Source organism: Cardiocondyla obscurior, linkage group LG02, assembly GCF_019399895.1.
Source record: "Cardiocondyla obscurior isolate alpha-2009 linkage group LG02, Cobs3.1, whole genome shotgun sequence".
NCBI lineage: Eukaryota > Metazoa > Arthropoda > Insecta > Hymenoptera > Formicidae > Cardiocondyla > Cardiocondyla obscurior.
Window position 1 is genome coordinate 7,634,471 of NC_091865.1, and position 21,622 is coordinate 7,656,092.

Below are 21,622 nucleotides of genomic sequence, written 5' to 3' on the forward strand. Positions count from 1 at the left end.
CCGCAATGTGAAGCGCGACGAATAAATAACGATGTAATACTACGATACCGCTGCAAAACGCGAACGACAATGTGATTGTGTTACCACCGTATGCGAATGGAAATAAAGTGTATATTTACAGATCGCATCGGATCGTCGGCGGAAGCAAAAGAAAGAAAGGAGAGAAAGAGAAAGAGAAAGAGAGAGAGAGAGAGAAAAACAATAAAAAAAAATTTTATTGTTTGAAAATCCCGATTGAAGAAAAGATGGGACCATTGTGAGTCACTCCGCCGAGTACGATTATGACTAAAGCATTTTCTTGAATCGAAGGATTCATTATCGAAAGATAGCACATCAACAGGAATTAGCAACTGTTAGCCGCGTTGCACGTGTTGACGCGCTAATTCAAGTAGTAGCCAATGAATTTTTATTTAATGATTCATAATCTTTTATTGATCTTTCAAGTTTTATGCCGCTTAACAACCTTCAAGTAACAAAAAGAATTTAATAATTTAATTCTAATCAAAGTTCCGAGAAATCGCAATGCTATTTCTCTTATTATTGAGTGCTATATCTTCTTTTCGGAGGAAAAAAAAAAAAAAAAACGCAGTTTAATACAGAAAGTATGTTATAAATGTTTGCACAAAGCGTAATTAATTGCAAGAAAACGTGGCGATTTAACAACCGTTTAGATATCACATACAGCTACCGCGATCGTAATTAATAAATATTAATCTAACATATCTTACGATAACAACAAGGTATATTATTTCATCAAATAAAGTACCAAAAAACTTGTGATTAATTTCTTATTCCATGGTCTTTATCAATGAATGTTTATCTTTGCGATAATAAAATAATATACTAAACGGATTAGTTTAATAATTAAACTGATAATTAACGGTATCGGATTAGCGATCAACGATAGAAATATTCCGATAATTGGACATTCAATTTGGCGTGGAAGACGGCATTACAATCTTAAGTTTACACGTGGGCTGCACGATGTTCATTAAATCTATCGGATCTTGCATTTGAAGTCGTCAAGACGTGGAAGATTAAGAATAAAATTAAAAGCGAGATATATTCTAAAATAAAAAGAGCAGCGATAAGTCGCTAAAAATATACATAAGTCTCTCTTTCTACGTTTTAACCTTTTACAGAACGTATAAACCTAAAAAAGGCTACCCGCCGAATGGAATACTCAACGCCAATTTCGGGCATTTCAAACAATTTCAACGCGCCCTTTAAAAAGTGACCCACGTATGTTTCGCGTAACTTTTCTAATTTGTTCCATTTCCTTCGTACAGAGTTTCGTATCAGTTTTTCGTCTTTAATAAAACAAACACAAAATGTGAAAGTATGTGATTAAAAAGTTCGCCGAAACAAAGGCCCGAGACGTTTTCTTCACGGGGAGGAGGGATCGCGCGGGAATTCACCATTAGTAGCGAGTTTCCTATTTTCACCGTTAAACTTCTACCTCCGCGGGAGTAAGTCTCGAGTGAAGTTTCAAATGAAGTTTAAGTTTTAGGAGTCAATTCACAATTAACGAGGGGGGACTGGAGAGCTTCCTTTATCCGCTCATATCTTTAATCATATCCTGATTCACAAAGGTCTCTTTTGGATGAAATATGAAATATCCTCGTAATTAGAATCGCCCTACAGGCACACACGGGGACGAGAAGCCAATGTCGCGGTCCATTAAGAAAATTCAGACTTCCTCTATGTGTCTCCGTGCTCTTATCCTAATAAGAAGAATTTATTCAGTCGAGTCGCGGAGAGATGCTCCCTAAGAAGTCTACGACACAAAAGCTGGGAGGAACAGCAACCCGGACATCATGAGACTAATAGTTTGCGCAATCGTTCCCGGATGTTACAGATATATCGGCGCCCACGTATCTCGCAGAGGTCAACGTGGGTCCAGGAAAGTGCTCGCGATAGTTCGACGATCAAAAAAAGAGAGAGAAAAAAAAAAATCTAACCGATGTTGTTTCCTTTCACGTTCTATCGCGGTTTCCATCCATTGAGGTTGGAGGGACCCCTCTTCCGATTGCGTGGTCACCGAGCGGCGGGAGAGCGCGTGCAGACGCGCGTTACATTGGGTGCACGCGATTGACAACACCGACCTAGCATGCAGAAATAGATTCGACCGGTATATACAGAGTGTCACCGTAATAAGTGCACGCTATGGCGCGCCTAATTTCCCTCTTATAGACCGCGCTTGGCTGTTAAACTTTCTCAGCGCTATTTTCAAGTTATTTCGCTAAGTTTTCAAGCTACTCTCAAGCTAGATTACTTCGTCCATTTCTCGGGTAAATTACAAAAATATTAAATTACACGTCGTCGTGACGGCAGCTTGCTTCTCGCTATATAAAATTATTTTATCAATCGGTAATGACATCAACGACACAAGCGATTTTAAAACAAGATTTTATAACAAGATTTAATAAATACGATAAACGGCACGAGCGAGAAAGTGTCGCGCCTGTACAAATTCCAGGTCATGTGAAATTAAACAGTTAGTACGACACGCCGATGTACTGTCACTCTATAGAATCCGCTTATAGGTTCGCGGTATAAATAATTACGTTCGAATCGTTTCTCTGTCATCGTAAATGGAAGCTAGAAACTAATCTGCCGATACCGTTCGTGAGAATAATTCGCGGCTAAACGAAATTATGCGTCCGGCCAAACTTTCCGCGGCGCGAACCAAAGTCGGGATTGAACAATAGAATCGAATTGTCTCACGGTTACAGAACAATCATAATCAACCACACGTTCATGTACTGGGTGTAGGAAACTTCTCGATTCGCCCAAGACGAAAAAAAAAAAAAAAAAAAAGATTACGCGAGCGACGTTTAAAGTAGATTATCGAAAGAATTCAAAAGATAAAAAAAAAAAAAATAATAATGATAATAAGATAATTAAAAATCAACACGGGAGTCTGCGATAATATTTCGAAGACGTCGAAATTTTCAGGGTTTCTTTCATGCCTCATTGCGAATTCCTCGATCAATCCTACCGCGAAGGCTTCGCCCGACAAAAATTTGCTATCGGGACACCGAGTGTAATAAGAAAACGAGCTATAACTCTGCTCTAACGAGATTCAGCACGCGCGATTAGTGACCGGCTACTTCCGCCTTGCATTTCACCTTTTATCGCCTCGCAACCGGCTCCATATCGCAAATAGGTTTCGAATTTTGCAGCCGTTAATTCAGAGCGCTTCTTGCCGCATGCTTTCGCTTGCGCAAGAACATATTAAGGGATAATTAAAAATTGATTAATTATAATGGAAAGAGGCAATAAATAGTGATACATTATCGCGCTGCCGCCGCTTAAAGGGTCCAATTAAGTCGCGCGTTTGTTCGAAACGAGAGAATTCTATAATGTATAATAAAGGTGTTCTTTAAAAGACCAATAACGGTATTGCATTTCATCTCGGGGCGAAATAAATGTGTCCATTAAGTTGTAATCGCGCCGGCGACTGATCGCGCGTATCTCGGGATCGCAAGTTTCCGCGACGAACCGTGGAAAACGGTAACCGGGATGAAAACACAACGGCGAAATTCCGGCGCGGTGCCGTGCAATGATGAAATTTTACGCTGTAACGAAGTTACATTGAAATACCCGGCTGCTGTCCCGGCACGACGGAGCTTCGACGGCAAAAGCAACACGCGCGGCACGTCGTAACAAGTTTTCGCTGTAATCAAACGCTATTCGTTGTTTGTATATTATTTTAAGCAACCTCAAAAAAAAAAAAAAATAATTTTTTTAAATAAAAAATAAATACAAAAAAACTCTGCTGAGATTTGAGTTTTTCATCGTCCTGTTTGTGAAAATGCGACTCGAGAGGCGTTTAAAATTGAAGTCAACGAACGATCCGAGCAACAAGCCGCGAAAGCTTCGGTTGCGTAATTAATATTAATTTTAATCGAGCTAACTGCAACTTAGTTATTACTTAATCGACGCGACAATAGGATAAACGCGATCGCGGCGTGTCGCGCGTCATTCGGCCAAGCTACAATAGTTGACCACTTGATAAATGTTTCCCCGAGCCGATAAGTCTCGCGTATCGTACTTGAATGAGGGGATTATTCGCGCATAAAAATGTAAAATTAGCGTAAACAAATAACTGTAAAAGCAAATGTAAAATTAGCTACTGAAAAACTTCTCGACACACATTTTTTAAACCGAGCAAAATTCCAACGATGGACGAAAAGACGACAATCAAATTTAATTTTGTACAAACATTTGAAGAAGAAATGCTATAATTAGAAATTTTAATCAAGCAAAATAACACGCGTTAAATATTAATAAAATATTTTGTCCGCGCGATCTAGCCTGCATTAATAATTACTCCTGCCTTGGGAGCAATTAGCTTGTAATTTAAGTATTATTAATAATCACACCTCGGCACGTAATGATTTCCCTACGAAGAAGATCTCATCGTTAACGATTTATTACGCCGTCAAGTTAGGAAAATGTTCCCCGTTTAGCGAGCTTAAAAAATGATAGCCACCTACGGTTAACGAGCGGCATGGAGGCGATCAGTCGTGGGTATCTGCGCTTGCCCTTCGATTCGTGGAAAAAGATGCGAAATCGGGAAGGAGTACTCACCAGCAGCGAGAATTCAGCCACGCAGCATCCTCCCGGCAGCCGAAGTGCGCTCTTCTTCTTCTTCCTCTTCCTCCTCCGCGCCTCCGTCTCCGGCCGCCTCGTCCTCGTCCTCCTCCAGGGCCACCCGTCGAGCGGCAGCCGTGTGGCAGTCGTGGCGGACAGAACCGGGGTTCTCGGCTCGCACTTGTCGAAATCCTGCGGTCCCGGTTCACGCGGAATTCCACTCGCGCTGGTCACGCGGCGTCAGCGCGGGGATCAACGCGGCACAACGCGGCGCGGCACATCCCGCCGGGACGTATCGTTCCGTTTCGGTTCTAGTAATCCTCGCGAGAGCAAATCTTTTCGTGTTCCCAGACAGAGCTCACGCGCGCACTCTCTTCCTCTTGCTTAATCGCGAGGTGTTGCCGATTCGAGACGGGGCACACGGAGCATAACGAGTTTTCGGCTCGTCCCGGCGGGTGGAAAGGGCTCGGGCAGGGAGACGCTCGCCGAGAGCTGCGTGTGTGTGCGTGCGCGCGCGCGCGTATGTCGTCGGGAAAGCGGCGAACGAGAACGCGAATGCGACGAACGAGAGAGAAGAGGCCTTGCAATTCGATGCCGCTCCAGACGGCCAGTGTCTACACTTCGCCTGTATGCCCGCTCGACGAAGAGTAAAAAGAGAAGATGTTACAGCGCTGTGGGGGAAAGGGTTACGCGCGCGCGTGCTGCAAGAGCAACTTCCCCACGACAACGTACACGCCGCTCGAGCGTCAGCATCCGACTGAACTGCAGCGCGAAGCGCGGGTGGACGTCGTTGCGGCGCCACCGCTGGCGTCTTCTTGCGACGGACGGTCGAACTGTCACATCCCGACCAAGCTGCGTTGATAATTGTAGAGAATGAAGAATATAATTCTGAAAATTCGTAAAAAAAAAAAAAAATAATGTAGAAAACGACAGGACATCTACAGCAAAAAGTAATTTATGTAACAACTGCTATGTAAATTATATTTAACATGTCTATATTAAAATAATAAATAAAATACTGAATAATCCATTGTCATTTACGATATTTATACAATTCTAAGAGAGTGCTAACGGAATGAAATCGAAACGAGCGACAAGTATACCTGAGAAAAGGAAACCCGTTTGCAGCGTGTATTTCTCATGTTTCGGCGCGTTTGTGACGGAAGAGAGTATTCGCATTGCGCTTTGAAGGAAGAACAGAGATAGAGCTAGCAAGTATATGAGCAAGGAGTGCAGCGGCACCTGGAACGGACCACGTGACGCAGTGTTATCGTGGTGCTGTACCGCGCCTCCACGAGTACACAGGCGCAGCTAGGCTGCTGTGCTCGCCGCAATACGGCGTTCGTATTAACTGTAGCCGTGACTCTCTCCCGCCCGCGTCCGGCCGAAGCGAGCCGTTAGTAGGCCACGAACGTCGTCGCTGACCGGCGCGATGAGCGTCGCCGTCGCCGTCGTCGTCGTTCCCCACCGGCAGCGAATCCTCGAGGCGACCCACGGCACGTCGCCGCGACTCTCGTCGTCGTTGTTCCAGCGTCATGGTTGAGCTGGCCGAGCGTGCGGCAGCGAGTGCACGAGCGCGACTGCGAGGTGAGAGAAAGAAGGAGAGAGAATTCCGCTGCACTCGGCGGACGCGATAAAGAGCGTGTGCGGTCACAACCTCCTCGCCTCTTCTCTTCCTTTACCCCTCTATCGCGCCTCGCGAATTCGCGGCCGATGCTTATCGCCGCGAAGCGGAACCCAGAAGCGCGCTCGCCGTCACTTGGCCGCGAGAAAAGTTTGACCGATGACAAGTGTCTTGCTTTGCGTTAAAAAAATTAAAAAAAAAAAGTTTTTTTTTAATTAAAAAAAAAAAATAATAATAACGGTGTCGGGACTATCGGGTTCTTCTTTCATCTCGGGGCGGAGAACGTCCGCACGTGTACGCGCGATTCCGCAAACAAGCCGGTCCCCGCGAGGAGAGAGTGAAACCGGAGGACTTCCGCTAACGCGCGAAAGAACTCACGTCCGAAAGCGACGGAAACGCGTGTTCGACACCTGCAAAGTGCGCCGAGCTATTCTGTTATCGAACCTTTGGCCAGCCTTGATGATCACCCGTGGCGATCTCGCGGGCTCATGTTCCTGTTATGTCGCGTAGCGGTCGATCTCCGACGCTCGCGACTTTGACGAAGAAATGACGCTTTTCATCGAGGCGAGCGACAGCGAGCGATGATGGCGAGGCCGCCTCGTTCACCGGCGGATTTTACTTCGCGGAAGGTGAGACGAATCGGAATCCCGCCGTCCGGCAATTAATTGCGATCGATCGTTTCGTCGCGCGCGTGTCTTATCGTGGCCCCGTTTATCGCCGAGCGAGGAAAGGAGATCCCACGAGCTCCCATATCATCGTCGTGATTTCTATTCAATCGAGCTTACCGCTAATTCTTATCGCGATTTCGCGAAGGAATCTTAATGAGCGCGGCGAGATTCAGACTGCTCGCCGGCGACTCTCGTAATTACTCACGCAATAATTTTCTCATGATTACTCATGCTTAATTATCGCGCACGCGGTCTTATTTCTTTTTTTAACACGACGTTTCTAGTTAAGTAATAACGAGATTTATCATTCAAAAACAATGTGCGGGAGAAATAAAATTTCGTTATTATCGCGAAATGAAAAATTTGTTCGCCACTTATCAATTCTCATTGTTTCCGTCATCCTGATACTAGTTTTAATTTCAATATCGATAGACGCTTCATTTCCAATCATTAATTGTTTAATAAATTATATATACCGTATCATTCCAATGAAACGCCTCGTCAACGCTCTTAGTCGATATCAAAAAAATCTGCATTAATGACGTTCTTTTTGTTTCCTTTTTTTCTTTTTCAAGTTCCTGCACTTTCTAGGATCAAGGATGTCGAAGCGGCTGAGTTTCTACGGTCTGGTAGCCCTGGCGTCCATCTGCATCTTCTTCTTAGCGTTTAACCAGCGCTACAGCAGCTACCTCGAGCATCGACTGCAACCAATGATATCGGTCAGTAAAAATTCACAAGTGGGGATTACTCTAAATTAAGTCACGCCAAACACGCTCTTTTTTTCTTTTTTTACAATAAAAGTCCTACTTTTGCACCTAACTATTTTTCTTTATCTACCCGCCTCACGCAAAGTGGAAAAGTCGCAAGGAACACGTGCGGCACGCGACTTTTTTTTCCTCTGTCTCCATCTCTTTACGTTTTTTTCCTTATCTTTCCTTCACGCACATTGTTACTCAAAATGTTTGAAGAATGACGACGTCGTAGTCAAACGACAGAATACTTTACAAACCGCGATATATTTTTTGACAATTCATCTGAAATTTGATCAGGAAGATACTCTGTAATGTGACGATTTGAAATTAGCATAATCAGCGTGTATATTTTTTCAATTAATCATTTATCTCTTGATTAAAAGATACTCTTATCATTACATGAGTACTTTGTTTTACAGTATACTCGCGAATGATTTGATTTCTTCTAAAAATATTAGCAAGCTATTTGAATTGAGATAAAGTAAAAGATTATTTATTTTCACGTCACGATTGTTTTCTATTATTGATATACTAGTGTTCACAACGCGATATGCACGAAGTAAAACGCTAAAACGTCGATGCTTTTTTTCTCTTCTTCGATACAGGATGTTGAGATAAGGCCGCGGACCACCAAAATCCAAGAACCGGTTACGGTAAGCCAGGTATGCACGTATCGATTTAAATGCGCAAATACTGCCAAATGTTATAAATGATTGTATAGAATGCCCCTTATCATTACAATGCCTTATCTTAATGCAATGTTGACATAGCATAGAAAGTCATAACTAGCAAGCTGTAATTAACTCCCGTTTTCAGAAGCTCTTTTTCTATTTTGAACATATATTCTTGTTAGTTTGTAAAACGTACGTGTATACTTTTAAAATGTCATCAACTATCTTATTAACTGATAAATCAAATGAAAGCAATGATCAAATTTATATTTTTAATTAAATCGTAAATTTTAAGACGTTACCTCATTTTATTGCATGTGATAATAAGATTTGACGACTTGAATGAATTATATTATTCCTTCGTCAAGCATCTGCTCATTTATGTCTTTATGCGTACTGGCTTTTAATTACATGTTTTTCTTTTTTATATAAAATGTCTATTAAAAAAATTTTTTTTCTAATATTTTTTTTTATATTAACATTTGTTAACCCATACGATTTTTATTTTAATTTCAGTAAATTAATAACCTGGTTAAATTGCCTGTTGTATAAATCTGCTTTTATGTGATTAAATTTCAAAGTTAAAATTTATTTTTATTTATTTAAAACATGTATTGCATATCCGTTTCAAAGATAAAGTATCTGTTAACGCTGCATATGTATTCAGAATGTTGCTAAAAAATGGCGGGTGATAAGTTCTTGATTAATATTCAGCCTCGATTTGCTTTTTAGGCGTACATTACAGGATCTGTGGACAATGCCACGATTACCGAAATTCAAGAAGTGGTTGATCAACAAAGAAAGGCGATAAAAAAAGATATGGAAAATTACGAATATCCAAATGGTAGATACGGGATAAATGTGAGGTACGTTAAATGCGCGTGAGAATGTAAATTTCGTAAATTTGAAAGTTAAAACATTTAATCATTACCTGTTTGTAGTAAACTTGAAGATTTAGTAATGGAGAAGGGCGGTAGACCTATGAGAAGCATAATTCTGACGAGTTGGAGGAGTGGTAGTACGTTTCTCGGCGACGTGGTAAACGCACATCCGGCCAATTTTTATCATTACGAACCGCTGCTCGATTACGGAATTGTGCAAATCCGAGAGTCGCCGCTCGCCGAAGAATCCTTGACAAGGATAATCTCTTTGCTGAATTGCGAATACAAAGAGCTGGGTAATTTCACACATATTTAAACTTTTCTTTGAAAGCGTATCGTTTAACGACTGCGTATAATTATAATAATTGCTATAGATCGATACCTGGATTATGGAAAGACTCATCCTTGGGTATTTAATCACAACACACATTTGTGGCGGCAATGCCAAGCACATAAACGCATCTGTTGGGATCCGCGTTTTGTCTCTAAATTTTGTCGACTCTTTCCATTTCAATCGATGAAGCTCGTGCGATTAAGGTTGCAAATAGCTGAAAGCCTTTTGGCCGAAGAAAAGTAAGAAATTATATACTATATAGCGCAAGAGATTTTATTACATCTAATTTGGTCATTATTTCTTTTCAACGTACCATAAAAACGTGCGTTTATTCTTATTGCAGTCTTGGTGTGCGACTAATTTTACTCATCCGCGATCCGAGAGGTATTTTGCAATCCAGAAAACACAGAGAATGGTGCCCTGCTAAACCCGATTGTTCCGATCCAGCTTTGGTTTGTGCTGACATGGTGTCGGATTTCAGTGCGGCGGTAGAGCTATCTAAAAAATATCCACATTCTTTCAGGTACATATAATAATGCACAATTATTATTTTGCAAAATAATTATTTTAGAAGATTAAATGTTCAAAAAATAATATTTTTTATGTGATTACACAGAGTGGTGCGCTATGAGGATCTGTCTGTAGATCCCTACAAACACGTAAAGGAGCTTTATAATTTCTACGGTTTGAATTTTCATGTAAATGTGAAAAAGTTCCTCGACACGCACACGAAGAACGACGTAGGCGGTGTGTCGAGCACCTTTCGGAATTCAAAGGTAGCACCATTTCACTGGCGGACTGATTTAGATTTCGAGGAAGTTAGCGAGATACAAAAGGTGTGCGCAACCGCCATGCGATTATGGGGATATGTGATGGCCTTAAACTCGACTCATCAAAAAGACTTCGATCCTATCACAAATTACCGGCTCTAGTTGTGACAACTGGCAGACGACATGCTCAATGTAGATATGTATAATATATATATATATATATATATATCTCGGTATAGCGAACGGCAGCGATCGAAAACGCCGTAGTTCATACAAATATTCAGCAAAAGGTGCTAGCAGTCTAGCTCAGGAAGATAGTCACAGTAGACAAAATGATAAACGAAAACAAATGTTAATTTATTCGAAAGAAAAACTTATTAAAATAAATTTATAACTTCGTGAAACCGATAAGAGTGGTACATCTTCAAATAGCAAAAGACTCAAAAATTAGATTTGTTTGTAATTTTTCTATCGTATAACTAACACGATTTAAATCACAGGGTGTTAGAGTAAATTCCTGAGAGCTTGACGTGCGACACAAATTATGTCTAACCATATCGACTTAAACGTTACAAGTGCATTCAAAACGTTTCTAAATAGTGTGGATCTTTCAAGAGAGAGGAAGGGTATTTTGTGTCTAATGTATGAACTATATTCATTAATATTAATTGTAACTATAGTTAACTCTTACAGAGATTTGTAATGGTCATTGAATCATTATATTGTCTTTTTACATTTTTAAGAAATATTTCACGTATATAAGAAAAGAAAAAATTTTTATATCAATTATAAAACACGAAGTGCACCCTTTCCCTTCTTGGATTCATATGAATTCATCGCTAAAAGCAAGAGACGACCAAATTTAATTTTTTATCTTATCGCTCGACGACATAATACTATATTATGAAATATACTCATGTATGAAACAAATAATATTTATCTAATAAGGAGTGTATCACGTCTAATGACAGATTTTAACTAATTGTAAAGAAAAGTGAATATCGTAAGATTAGGATGCTATATCATCAATCAGCGGCAGTTTCGAACATTTATTTCTGCCCGACGGAAAATTTCCACCGATATTCAATGTGATTCACGAAAAGAAGTATAAGTAAACGCAATATCAATTAACTCGTTCAGGTCACGGAACACTCGATGTTATTTCTTTCACATCGCTACGTTCAAGGAAAATCATTGGGCGGCGTATGTCAAGGACAAATACGAGTTTCTATTTCACCGGCCTTCGATGTGGTCAATGACGAATTATTACGAGTACATAGATGCGACCAACTTGCCCACAAGCGTGTGTGATCTTTACAATATACGATATAATCGTAATAGCACTGCGCACTTTAAATACGAGATAAGTATTCCTGCGAGTTGTTTGTTAGTGATTTAGAATAATCCTTTTTTGAATCTTTACACGCTACATATTGATTTTCCAAGACAGCCTAGCTGGCTGCCTAGGTATATTTTTCATTATGTATTATAGTGTAACCACGTTACATTTTGTCGTGTCCTTGTGTTATGCACTGAGCGCTAGATTATCATCCGCTCTGTGTAATCGATTGAATCTCACTACGCGTTCACTTAATGTAGAATTTCTTTTAACGAGCGTACATGTTATTATAATAATATGCATAAAAAAGTTTGGATATTGGGAAACGAAATATTGTGACCACACCTCCCTTGTTTTACTCAAGGAGTTTTAATTACCCAAAATCCGAACTTTACTTATCATCGTCACTTTTCACGGAACAAAGATTAATGAAATGAATATATTTCTCATACATACGGATAAGATTTAGCGACAGCATTACATGCAACGTTGAAACATGAACACTAATGCAAATTCGCAAAACATCTTCGTCGACTTTATGCCGTTATTATGTATATTTTTCGCAGTAAATATCTAGTCCAAAAGGAACGCGTATTATTTCATATTTTGTACCTTAGATGTAAAGGTTCTTCAATAACAGAATTATATTTCTATGGAATGCATTCGTTATTTATTTCATCCTATTTAATATTTTTTCCTTCATCCACATCTTTTATTTTCTATCTTCTTTTCCTAAAAAATAATACATTTCACAATTTTTCAAATAACAAAACGCAATAACAGTAACTACATTAGTTGTTGCTTCAGTAAGTTTGTAATTATCAGCACACATCATAGCGTATATTTTTAAAAAACATCATAAAAAATATCAAATATTTCCTAACAGTATTAATTTCATTAAATATATTAAACTTTATTACATATTTAAATATTTATATAAACTAGACATTACAGAGCGCGCGCTTCGCGTGTTATTATGTCTTTCTTAAAAATAATTGTCTTACGTTTAATAGATTCGTAATACGTTGTAATTAATATTTAACTTAATAGTCGAGATATTAATATTTTTACTGCACGTTAAATTGCGTAGAAATGAGTTACACAAAGATCGATAAATGACCGGGTGGCATACGTGCTTCGCGCGATTTTAACAAAAAAAAAAAAATTTAAGAAAATTAAAATTAAAATCAAGAGTAACTGACGCGCGCGTTCTGTAATCTCAATATATATCAACGATTTATTACCTTCGACCGTTAGATATTCTCTCCAAAGTCACATTTGCTGCAGTATATCTATAATAAATAATAATAATATTAAGATTGAAACGAAAGAACAAAAAATGTTTTGGTTAGTAACAAAATCAGCGAGGGCAAGAACCAATCATAGATGAGTCAGTATAGCGTATACAATTTATGACATCATATTCTGCACTTTATCGTTAAAGCAGTAGCTGAATAATTTTTATTTCTTTTCTTTTCTTTACATTTTACCTTCTAATATCTGTAGGATTCACAGCCAGGGTTGTGCACAATTACTGCAAATTAATGTCCATCTGAAATTAAATAAAATATTTTTTTATATACAATGTTTTTTATGCATATAATACAAATTATTATATTTTAATTATCAGAATAAAAGTTTTGCAGCAAGAAAATTTCAGACATATGCTTGTCAAATTTATCATCATTCAATCAGATAAATGTATTTAAAAACTAAAAACAATTCTTACTTTGAGAAAGATGCCATCTTGAACTAATTCATTGCCTAGTGCACATCTCTGCTTATTTTCCGCCTACGTTTTTTCATACCCTATAAAAAAAATTACTTTTATTAGTTTAAAAAATTTATTTAGCTGATCTAACATTATATATTTGTATGTCAGAAAATTTTTATCACCATATTTTTCTTAGTAAGACAGGGATAACTTAAATTCATCATTTAAATTGTTTAAATTAATTTTTATAATTAATATTTGCTATTCAGAATTTTAGTAAAAATTTTTTTTGATAAACTTACATGATTCTTATTGTATTTCACGTTCTGGTCAAGATTTGCCTTTATCCATTCTCTAGAATGTCTAAAATAAAAGTTACTATCATAAATACATACATTTATACATATCTATATCATATTTCTTTTATTTATACACTTCCATTAAAATTATTATTTCTCAGAAACAAAATCATGTCTTCACATGTATTCAGTTTGACTGAAACGGTTTTATAATATTCATCATGCATAATATCAATTATAGATATTATTATTATAACTATTCTTGAATATTGTAAAATATATTTTAAGTTTGAACTAATAATAGAATAACTCACACAAACACTTGAACTGGAAGAAAATTGTGTAACAAGCTGTAATTCCCTTTTCCATTGCCTTCTAAATATAAAATAAAATACTTGTATTAAAATATATTCTTTCCATAAAATATCAATAAAAAATAAAGATTAAATTTTTGTCAGATAATTAACTCATTCACAGTTCTCAGACTGGGGCGATAGTTATGCATCATATTAATAAAAATCTTTTATTTTTTGGTTAACTTAAAGTAAAAAGCAAATCTAATTATGAACAAAAAAATCTACAATTTGAACTTAAATGAGAGCACAGAATAAAGGCACAAAATGCTTTCTTTTCATAAATGGGAGAAACGAAATACTCACTAAAACGATAGCGATGATAAGTGCAAGCTACTTAGCAGTTGCCCATCAATAGGCGAGACAGTCGGCTCTACAAACCCAGTGCTAAAAAAAAAACGGGAACTAAAATTTCGACGGTGTAAAAGCACACGGCGATCGTTGTGCGGATCGCCGGCGTAATCAGAGAAATATGATAGCTTATAATCAAGAAATAATCATACGAACGAGACAAACTGTTCATCATTATGTCAGGATGAAATAAAAATGTGGTCGAGCTCTACGCTAATCCGAAATATAATTGAAAAATTTAATCGGGTTCATTAAATTCAGGAAGAATCGTGTGCAAAAATTCTGTTATAAAATGCTCGAGCGAAATGTGCACGCGGATGGCGATAGATTTTCAACACAATTTAACACTTACCTCTTGCCTCTCGAAGATCTGCCCGGGAAATGAACGATGACCGCCGCGGCGTCGCGTATAACCGTGGAAACCGAACACGACGCGATGGGCGACGAGGAAAAAGCGTTATCCAATGAGGAGCTCTGCTACTGCTAGATCTGCCTCGCGACCAACGTAAGAACTAGACGAGCAGAGCTCTTATTGAATGTCGCTCATTCCGTCCAACATGGGAGACCTCTGAGAACTGAAAGCGAAATTAACTCTCCGCCATCTTGTCCACCACTTGCTATTTATTAGAGAGCGACCGATACTTAATTTTATTAAAATATATTAATTTCCAATTTTTCTTACTTCGATGTTATAATCTTGACAGAAGACACAGCACAGCGTCAATGTTATTATCATTGTAAAATTTATAAAAGGTTTAAATTATTCTTGGAAATTTTGAAATTTACATAAATTAATGTGATATATAAATTACAGAACACTAAACAAGTAATATTTGGGTTTAATATTTTTATTGCCAAAATGCACGAAAAGTATACATACGCTCGAGTATGAAAGAGAACGAAAAAACATTAGTATAATTACTAATGCTTATTCATTTTCCTCCGAACGCAAGCGTGCACTAGCATTTGTCACGCGTATCGAAAGTTGTTGAGCACGCTCGACAATAGTTTTCCTTTTTTTGCTGCTAACACCATGTGCAATTTCTGCACAAAACTTGCGATTCTGCATCATTAAAACTTCTAGTTCCTAAAAATCCAGAAATCTTTGTTTATTAATACATAAAACGTGTAATAAAAAGACAAAAAATATTGTATCTTTTCTCTCTGTATTTATTAACTAAATTATTGTATTTATATAGATCCTAGGTTAAAAAAAAAAAATTTTTAATAACATTTACCTTGACATTATGCACAAGGACCTTACGAAAGCCTGTGGGTAACATGTGACGAGTTTTCTTGTTGCTACCATACCCAATGCTGGGCATCAAGTACTGGCCCTTAAAACGCCTGCGAACTCTGTTGTCAATACCTTTGGGTTTACGCCAGTTGCGCTGCAAATAAATAACATATGTAGTATATACTTTTTGCAATAATAATTAATCGGAAAGATTAATTCTATACAAAATAATGTAAAAAAATTAAATCGATATAAAACATGAAAATGTAATGCTACACAAAGTAGCCATACATACATATAACCAAACTTTATAGAGTATATCGAGAGTGGAGCAAGATAACTTACTTTGAGTTTATTATAACGATCGCTCTGATGCCTAATAAACTTCTTGGTTCTCTTTTTCACGATTTTAGGTCGATAAACCGGGCGAATCGACATTTTGAGTTATATTTTAGTGTGACAACTGAAACAGACAGTAATCTAAATCAGCTATACCACTCGTACTTCCTGTGTAAAAATAATGTACTCTGGATTTTCAGCAAATCATTAACGATCAATTAATATTCGTATCACGTTTATTTGACTAACGATTATTGCGGAAAATGAGGATTCTCCACGTGATACATACCGCTCACTAACATATAACAAACGAGAAAGAAGCAAAGAGGTTAAATCTCGCTCGAAGTCTTAAAGAAATCCGTTATGAGTCTCTACCATCGCCACTTGCAAATTCGGTACCCGGCCAACAGACACCGTCGGATCGTCGGTCACACCGAGTTATTTTCCAGTAGTACAATCTAAGTACAGTAGAAGTGCACTGGATATTTAGTTAAATAGACACAATGAGAATCGTAAACGCGTATCAGAAATATTAAATTACGTTGCATTTTTATTACAAACTTATACAATATAAAAATAGAATTAAATTATGTATAATTATTATATATATAAATATTAATTGTGATGAACAATTGCACAATTATTTATGTTAATAATTAAAAAAATATACTTAGTTTATTTTTAATAGAAAAATATTGCGGAAAAATAATTTATTTGTAAAAAAAAAATATTTAATTAATAAACAAAAATATTTTATTCTCAGTCAGATTCCGTAAATGTTTCTTCCATTATATCAATATAATCCTTGACATCTTTTATATATCTCCGTAAAAATTTATGATCCTTTTTTACATGTTTAATTAAGGATTTTACGTCTCTTTCTCTGTAAAACAAAAAAAGATAAAAGCAATTGCGTCAAACTTTTTAATTATTATATTCAAATTGTCTCCTTGTAGACTTACTTTATTTTATTCTTGCCCAGTGAATAATCCACACTGATATCATCTGAAGTAATTTTATCAAATGGCTTGACTTTGATTTTAACGTGTATTATAATGTCCATACGTTTGCTCCAAGAGGTGAATAAAATTCTAAAACAAGTTATGATTTTATTAATAAATTTTATCAAACTGGTATATACGTATACTACTGTATTTTAAATAATCATGCATAGAACATAATGCGGTGTGTAAATTATTACTCGTTGTAATAAATCTCCATTAAATTCACGTTATCTAAACGTTTTAGATCAAACATAAAATCTACTGCTAATTTTACTTCTTGCGTAAGAAAATTTAACATTGAAAAAATGTCGTTGTGAGTTTTGTACAATTCTCGAAGCATTTCTGCATTAATTTTCTCCATAAATAATTTATGAGCTATTTGTGCTTCTATTTCTGCATCATCTATAACAAAAAGACATAAAATTATAATTGTTAATAATTTTCTCGTAATTTATATTTGCAATTACCTGCAATAAGAGACATAATGTTGATGTTACTAATTAAATTTTTCTCAGAATTGTTGGAATCAAATGTTAAGTATGTTGGTATCAATAACGAATCCGTCATAAAACTAAAAACGATTACTTTTTTGTCAAAATTCTTATAAAATATACCCCAAATAGAATCTTTCCTGTAACAAAATAATATTAGATTTTTAATCCTTTTCGAGAATAAAATAATTTTTAATAAACAATTTAAAATTTTAATAAGATAAAAATATATTTGTACCTTACAAATCTGGTATGCAATTCTAATTGTTGCACTAATGTTGAAAACAAATGCTCTTCGGTCAAATTTTCGTCTTTAGTATCATTAATTATACTAGTACATTCTTCTACATTTTGTTTTATTTCACTTAAATTTTTTTCGCATTTTTTAGAATTATCCGTTAGATTTTCAATTGCTACAGCTGTATTTTCAAAACGGTCGCTGCATTTCTCTGGCTCCTGCCTTAATTTATTTTGATATTGTTCTTTCTCTTTATTATCATTTTGCAAATTTAAATCTTTATATATTCTTTCTCGAATATGTTCTCTCTTATTTACTCGATTTATATGTGTTTCTTCAATTTCTTTAACAATTGATGTTGTGTAATAATTAATATTTTGTGTTGTTGTAGAATTTTCATTATTAGCATTTATTACGAGACTGTCTTCACTTATATTTTTAATACTTTCATTGTAATCTTCTACTATCTTGATTGGAATCTGAGTGTTTTCAATATTTTTTTGTTCCTCTGTTTGACAATTTAAAATATTATTAATTGATGTATTAGTCGTCTGTTGAAATGTTTGGGGCGATATTTCTTCCTCGCTATCTAGACCGACAAATGATGGTGGTTGAATCGAATTTAATTCTTCGCAATCGTTTTCAAAGTACGATAAAGTTCTTAAAAAATTATCTTCATTACTCTCGTATAAACTGTCCTTCAAATTTAAGCCAGATATCTGTGTAGGTTCTGTTACACTCTTCACGAAATGCTCATTATTCTCGCTATCACAGTCAGTGTCAGTACGTCGAAATAATTTTTTTTTCTCTGGAGAAAACTCAATTTTCCTAAAAAATGTTTGGCTTTCTTTAAACCTTTTTCTTTTTTCACACGCATTAGATATTTTGTTTTCACTGCTGATTTTTTCGAAATTCGTATTTGAAAGATGACTTAACTTGTCCGGTGAAGATCGAGTGACAAGATTAGATAATTCATCGTGTCTAATATTTTCTTCAAGGTCTTTTCTTGCATTTGTACAAATTTTTTTCGTTGTGCTTTTATTGGCTTCTGTTGGAGTATTATTTGTTGTTGCTCGTTGATATTCATCATTTTTAGAAATAATTAAGTTTTCTGTTTTATTTGATTTTGAATCTTGCATAAATTGTAATGTCGATGGCACTGCAGCAGTTATTTCCATTGATGTATCTTGAATCGTTTTATTTACAACAGTTTCAGCATATTTCAAATCTTGCATAAATTGTGACGTTGATGGCACTGCAGCAGTTATTTCCATTGATGTATCTTGAATCGTTTTATTTACGACAGATTCAGCATGTATTATTCTTGTGGACTCTTTAACAGGTAATAATGTTGTTTTTGGTAACGTTTGTGAAAATGATTGTACAGTGTAGGTAATATTAGATTTTTTTTCATCATGCAATGTAATTGGTACAACTTCGGTGAATTCCATAGATTTACATAATAATTTGGTTTTCTCATTAAAAATCGAATTATTTGAACTTTTTTCTCTTAATGTGACCTCTTCAGGTACTGATTTACAAGCAATTGGCTGGGTAATTTCATATCGATTTTTTGATGACACAGCTGCAGTCATTTCTACAGATCCATCATGGAACAGAATAGTTTTATTATATTCCGGTGCTGTTTCGTTAATTTTTAAACTTTTATTAATGTTTGAATGATGTATATTTACAGATTTTGTGATTTCCATTGACTCATTATTAAAAATCTCAGTTCTGTCATTTTTATAATCTTTATAAATATTTTTATTTGTGAGTTGCACATCATGTGCCTGAAGCGTTCTTTGGTGATATAAAGGAGCTGGAACCGCTTCAGTAAGTTTTATAGACTTGTATGATGCAGTTTCTTGATTAAAGCAGGTATATATATTTTCATTCTTTTCACTACATACATCTTTAGATACAGATGACTTGTAAGTATTGGTATTATTAAATGATTTACAAATGTTTGTTTCAGGAAACTCTTCGTTTTTTGACAACACTGCTTTAGTCATTTCCATGGATACATCATGAAAAATCATAGTATTATTATCTCCAAATACTGTTTCATCTATTTTCAAGTTCTCTTTATTATAAGTATTTAAAGATAAAATAGTACCTAGCGGCTTTGTTATATCCATTTGCATATTACTAAAAATTTCGGTCTTATCAATTTGATCTTTTCTTGTATTATCATTACAAGTAAGTTCTTCATATATTTTGTATGGTACATTGGTCACTTCCATTAAACTATTGGAAGCCATATTATTTGAGCAGCATATTTCAGCATCTGTAACACTTGGCTGTATTACACATGTTAGTGCCATTGAATCATTGGCATAGTTCACATCTGTGTTATAAGTATTGGGATTTTCACAGCTAGGTAAAATAGTTACATTTTTTTTCGAAAATTTTAAATCTGAAGTAATTGAGTCTGTAAATATCGGTACAGCCTCAGTAATTTCCATTGATACATCATTGCAAATTGTATTATTAATACATTTATTAGTATCTGAATTATCTGTATCATTACACTTTTGTTTCTCTTGTTCTTTTGTACAGTTTGAATGTAATAGTACAGGTAAAGGCTCACTTAATTTCATAGAGAAATCTTGTATACATGTTTTATTTACTTCACAGTTAATGTTATTAGAGCCTGATTTGCACTGAGATTTGTCAGTAATATTGCTAAGATTATACTCATCATTGTATATAACAATGTTTTTCAATCCTTTACTTTTAGATATACAAGATGTATCTGTTATTACAGACTGCTGAAATTGAGATTTTTTGTTTAATAATTCCTCACTCTCTTCATCTGAATCACTATATGCAACAATAAAATGTGGTATATGTTTAGATGTACAAGACTTATTCAACAATGTTGCTTGTTCAAACTGAGATACATTAGGTAATTCAATAAAATTTGCTGATTTGCTGTTTGAATCATGACTTGCAATATTCTCATTGTTAATACTTATGGCAGCTTTTGTGACAGAGTTTTGCAACAACTGATTACCTACTAAGTTTGATTGAACCTGAATATTCTGATCAAGTCCAAAAGATCTTTTTAAACTGGAGTCATGTTCCTCATATGTACTATCCCATACAGTTCCTTGTTCAGTGGAATGGCAAAACTCTCTGTACAAAATTAAATGTTAGAGTAACAAATTAATGGCCAAATTTTACAAAATTAGATATTTACTTGACATGTTTTATCTCAGCAAAACTAACGCGTCTCTTGATCTTTGATGTAGTTGGACTGCTCTCGTTGGACGAAGAATCCAAGTTTACATTTTGCAGTGGCTGCCTTGGCTTGCGTGGCTTTAGAATCTTAAAGATAACATCACGAATAATTAACTTTTTATAAAGATACGTTAATAATATTGGGATACATTATTACTAGAACTTATTGATATCACATAAGTAACTGTGATTGTAAAAATTATTTCCATAAAAGCCAAATAAAATTATGACTGTAAAAACATACCGATGAACGTCTGGATTCACTTTTTCTTTTCGATGGAATCCTGCGACAAGAATAAAAACATTACTCTTTTCTATCAAAATTCTTTGCGTCGTAGAAACGGCTCTTCACTTAATTTTACGAACAAAATAAATAATAATCATTAATACCTACATTTTATTCTCTGTGCACGAAAAAAGCACCGACAACTTCGCGGTTCGAGGCGGTTACAATTTCTTTCAAAACATTCAAAAGCCTTCTTTATTCGTTTCCTAAACCTGTTCAGACACAACCACTCCAACCTAATCCACCCAACAAGGAGTTCGGAATGATTATTAGTAGTTACGTTGAGAATTAACAATAAAGACCTCTTGCGTCTTCGTTGCAAACTAGCGTGCGTAATCTCCGACCAATGATCGCCCGCCAGATCGTCGTTTACAACTCCGTACGCGAGGGCGATAACGTAAGTGTGCGTGAACGCGTATGTGCACG

The 21,622-nt window shown here is 35.9% G+C and overlaps 4 protein-coding genes and 1 long non-coding RNA gene across 8 annotated transcripts in view; 1 reads left to right on the forward strand and 4 right to left on the reverse strand.

Annotated features, from left to right (window-relative positions):
• Positions 1-5,344, reverse strand: part of LOC139113190 (beta-1,4-glucuronyltransferase 1) — a 29,064-nt gene extending 23,720 nt beyond the window's left edge. The window contains exon 1 of the mRNA XM_070674149.1: positions 4,597-5,344. The gene's annotated coding sequence lies outside the window, so the exon portion shown is untranslated. The remainder of the gene's footprint in view (positions 1-4,596) is intronic.
• A 485-nt stretch (positions 5,345-5,829) lies between these two features.
• Positions 5,830-12,300, forward strand: LOC139113191 (carbohydrate sulfotransferase 4). 3 transcript variants are annotated; one of them, XM_070674152.1, is made up of 8 exons: positions 5,830-6,186; positions 7,483-7,610; positions 8,249-8,305; positions 9,047-9,180; positions 9,256-9,491; positions 9,570-9,768; positions 9,873-10,052; positions 10,146-12,300. In XM_070674152.1, the coding sequence occupies exons 1-8, from the start codon at positions 6,135-6,137 to the stop codon at positions 10,459-10,461; spliced, it is 1,302 nt and encodes a 433-aa protein (XP_070530253.1). In that variant the 5' UTR covers positions 5,830-6,134; the 3' UTR covers positions 10,462-12,300. The 3 variants fall into 3 exon arrangements, with proteins under 3 accessions (XP_070530253.1, XP_070530251.1, XP_070530254.1); XM_070674150.1 differs by lacking the exon at positions 5,830-6,186 and adding an exon at positions 6,244-6,852 and having other exon boundaries at positions 7,467-7,610; XM_070674153.1 differs by lacking the exons at positions 5,830-6,186; positions 8,249-8,305 and adding an exon at positions 6,246-6,852 and having other exon boundaries at positions 7,467-7,610.
• On the reverse strand, positions 7,273-9,372 carry LOC139113196 (uncharacterized). The gene is made up of 2 exons (XR_011547650.1): positions 9,246-9,372; positions 7,273-7,592 (listed from the first exon to the last, which is right to left on the reverse strand). It is a non-coding gene; the product is annotated as an uncharacterized lncRNA (long non-coding RNA).
• Positions 12,301-15,187: 2,887 nt separating the features above from the next.
• Positions 15,188-16,348, reverse strand: Rpl32 (large ribosomal subunit protein eL32). 2 transcript variants are annotated; one of them, XM_070674163.1, is made up of 4 exons: positions 16,221-16,348; positions 15,938-16,055; positions 15,594-15,746; positions 15,188-15,442 (listed from the first exon to the last, which is right to left on the reverse strand). In XM_070674163.1, exons 2-4 carry the CDS (start codon positions 16,028-16,030, stop codon positions 15,284-15,286), a joined length of 405 nt encoding a protein of 134 aa, XP_070530264.1. In that variant the 5' UTR covers positions 16,031-16,055; positions 16,221-16,348; the 3' UTR covers positions 15,188-15,283. The 2 variants fall into 2 exon arrangements, with proteins under 2 accessions (XP_070530264.1, XP_070530265.1); XM_070674164.1 differs by lacking the exon at positions 16,221-16,348 and adding an exon at positions 16,181-16,199.
• Positions 16,349-16,473: 125 nt separating this feature from the next.
• LOC139113187 (putative leucine-rich repeat-containing protein DDB_G0290503) lies at positions 16,474-21,601 on the reverse strand. The gene is made up of 8 exons (XM_070674146.1): positions 21,305-21,601; positions 21,155-21,194; positions 20,870-20,997; positions 17,665-20,805; positions 17,403-17,566; positions 17,133-17,337; positions 16,894-17,022; positions 16,474-16,814 (listed from the first exon to the last, which is right to left on the reverse strand). Coding segments are annotated over exons 1-8 (3,933 nt in total). The 5' UTR covers positions 21,307-21,601; the 3' UTR covers positions 16,474-16,690.
• Positions 21,602-21,622: the final 21 nt, after the last annotated feature.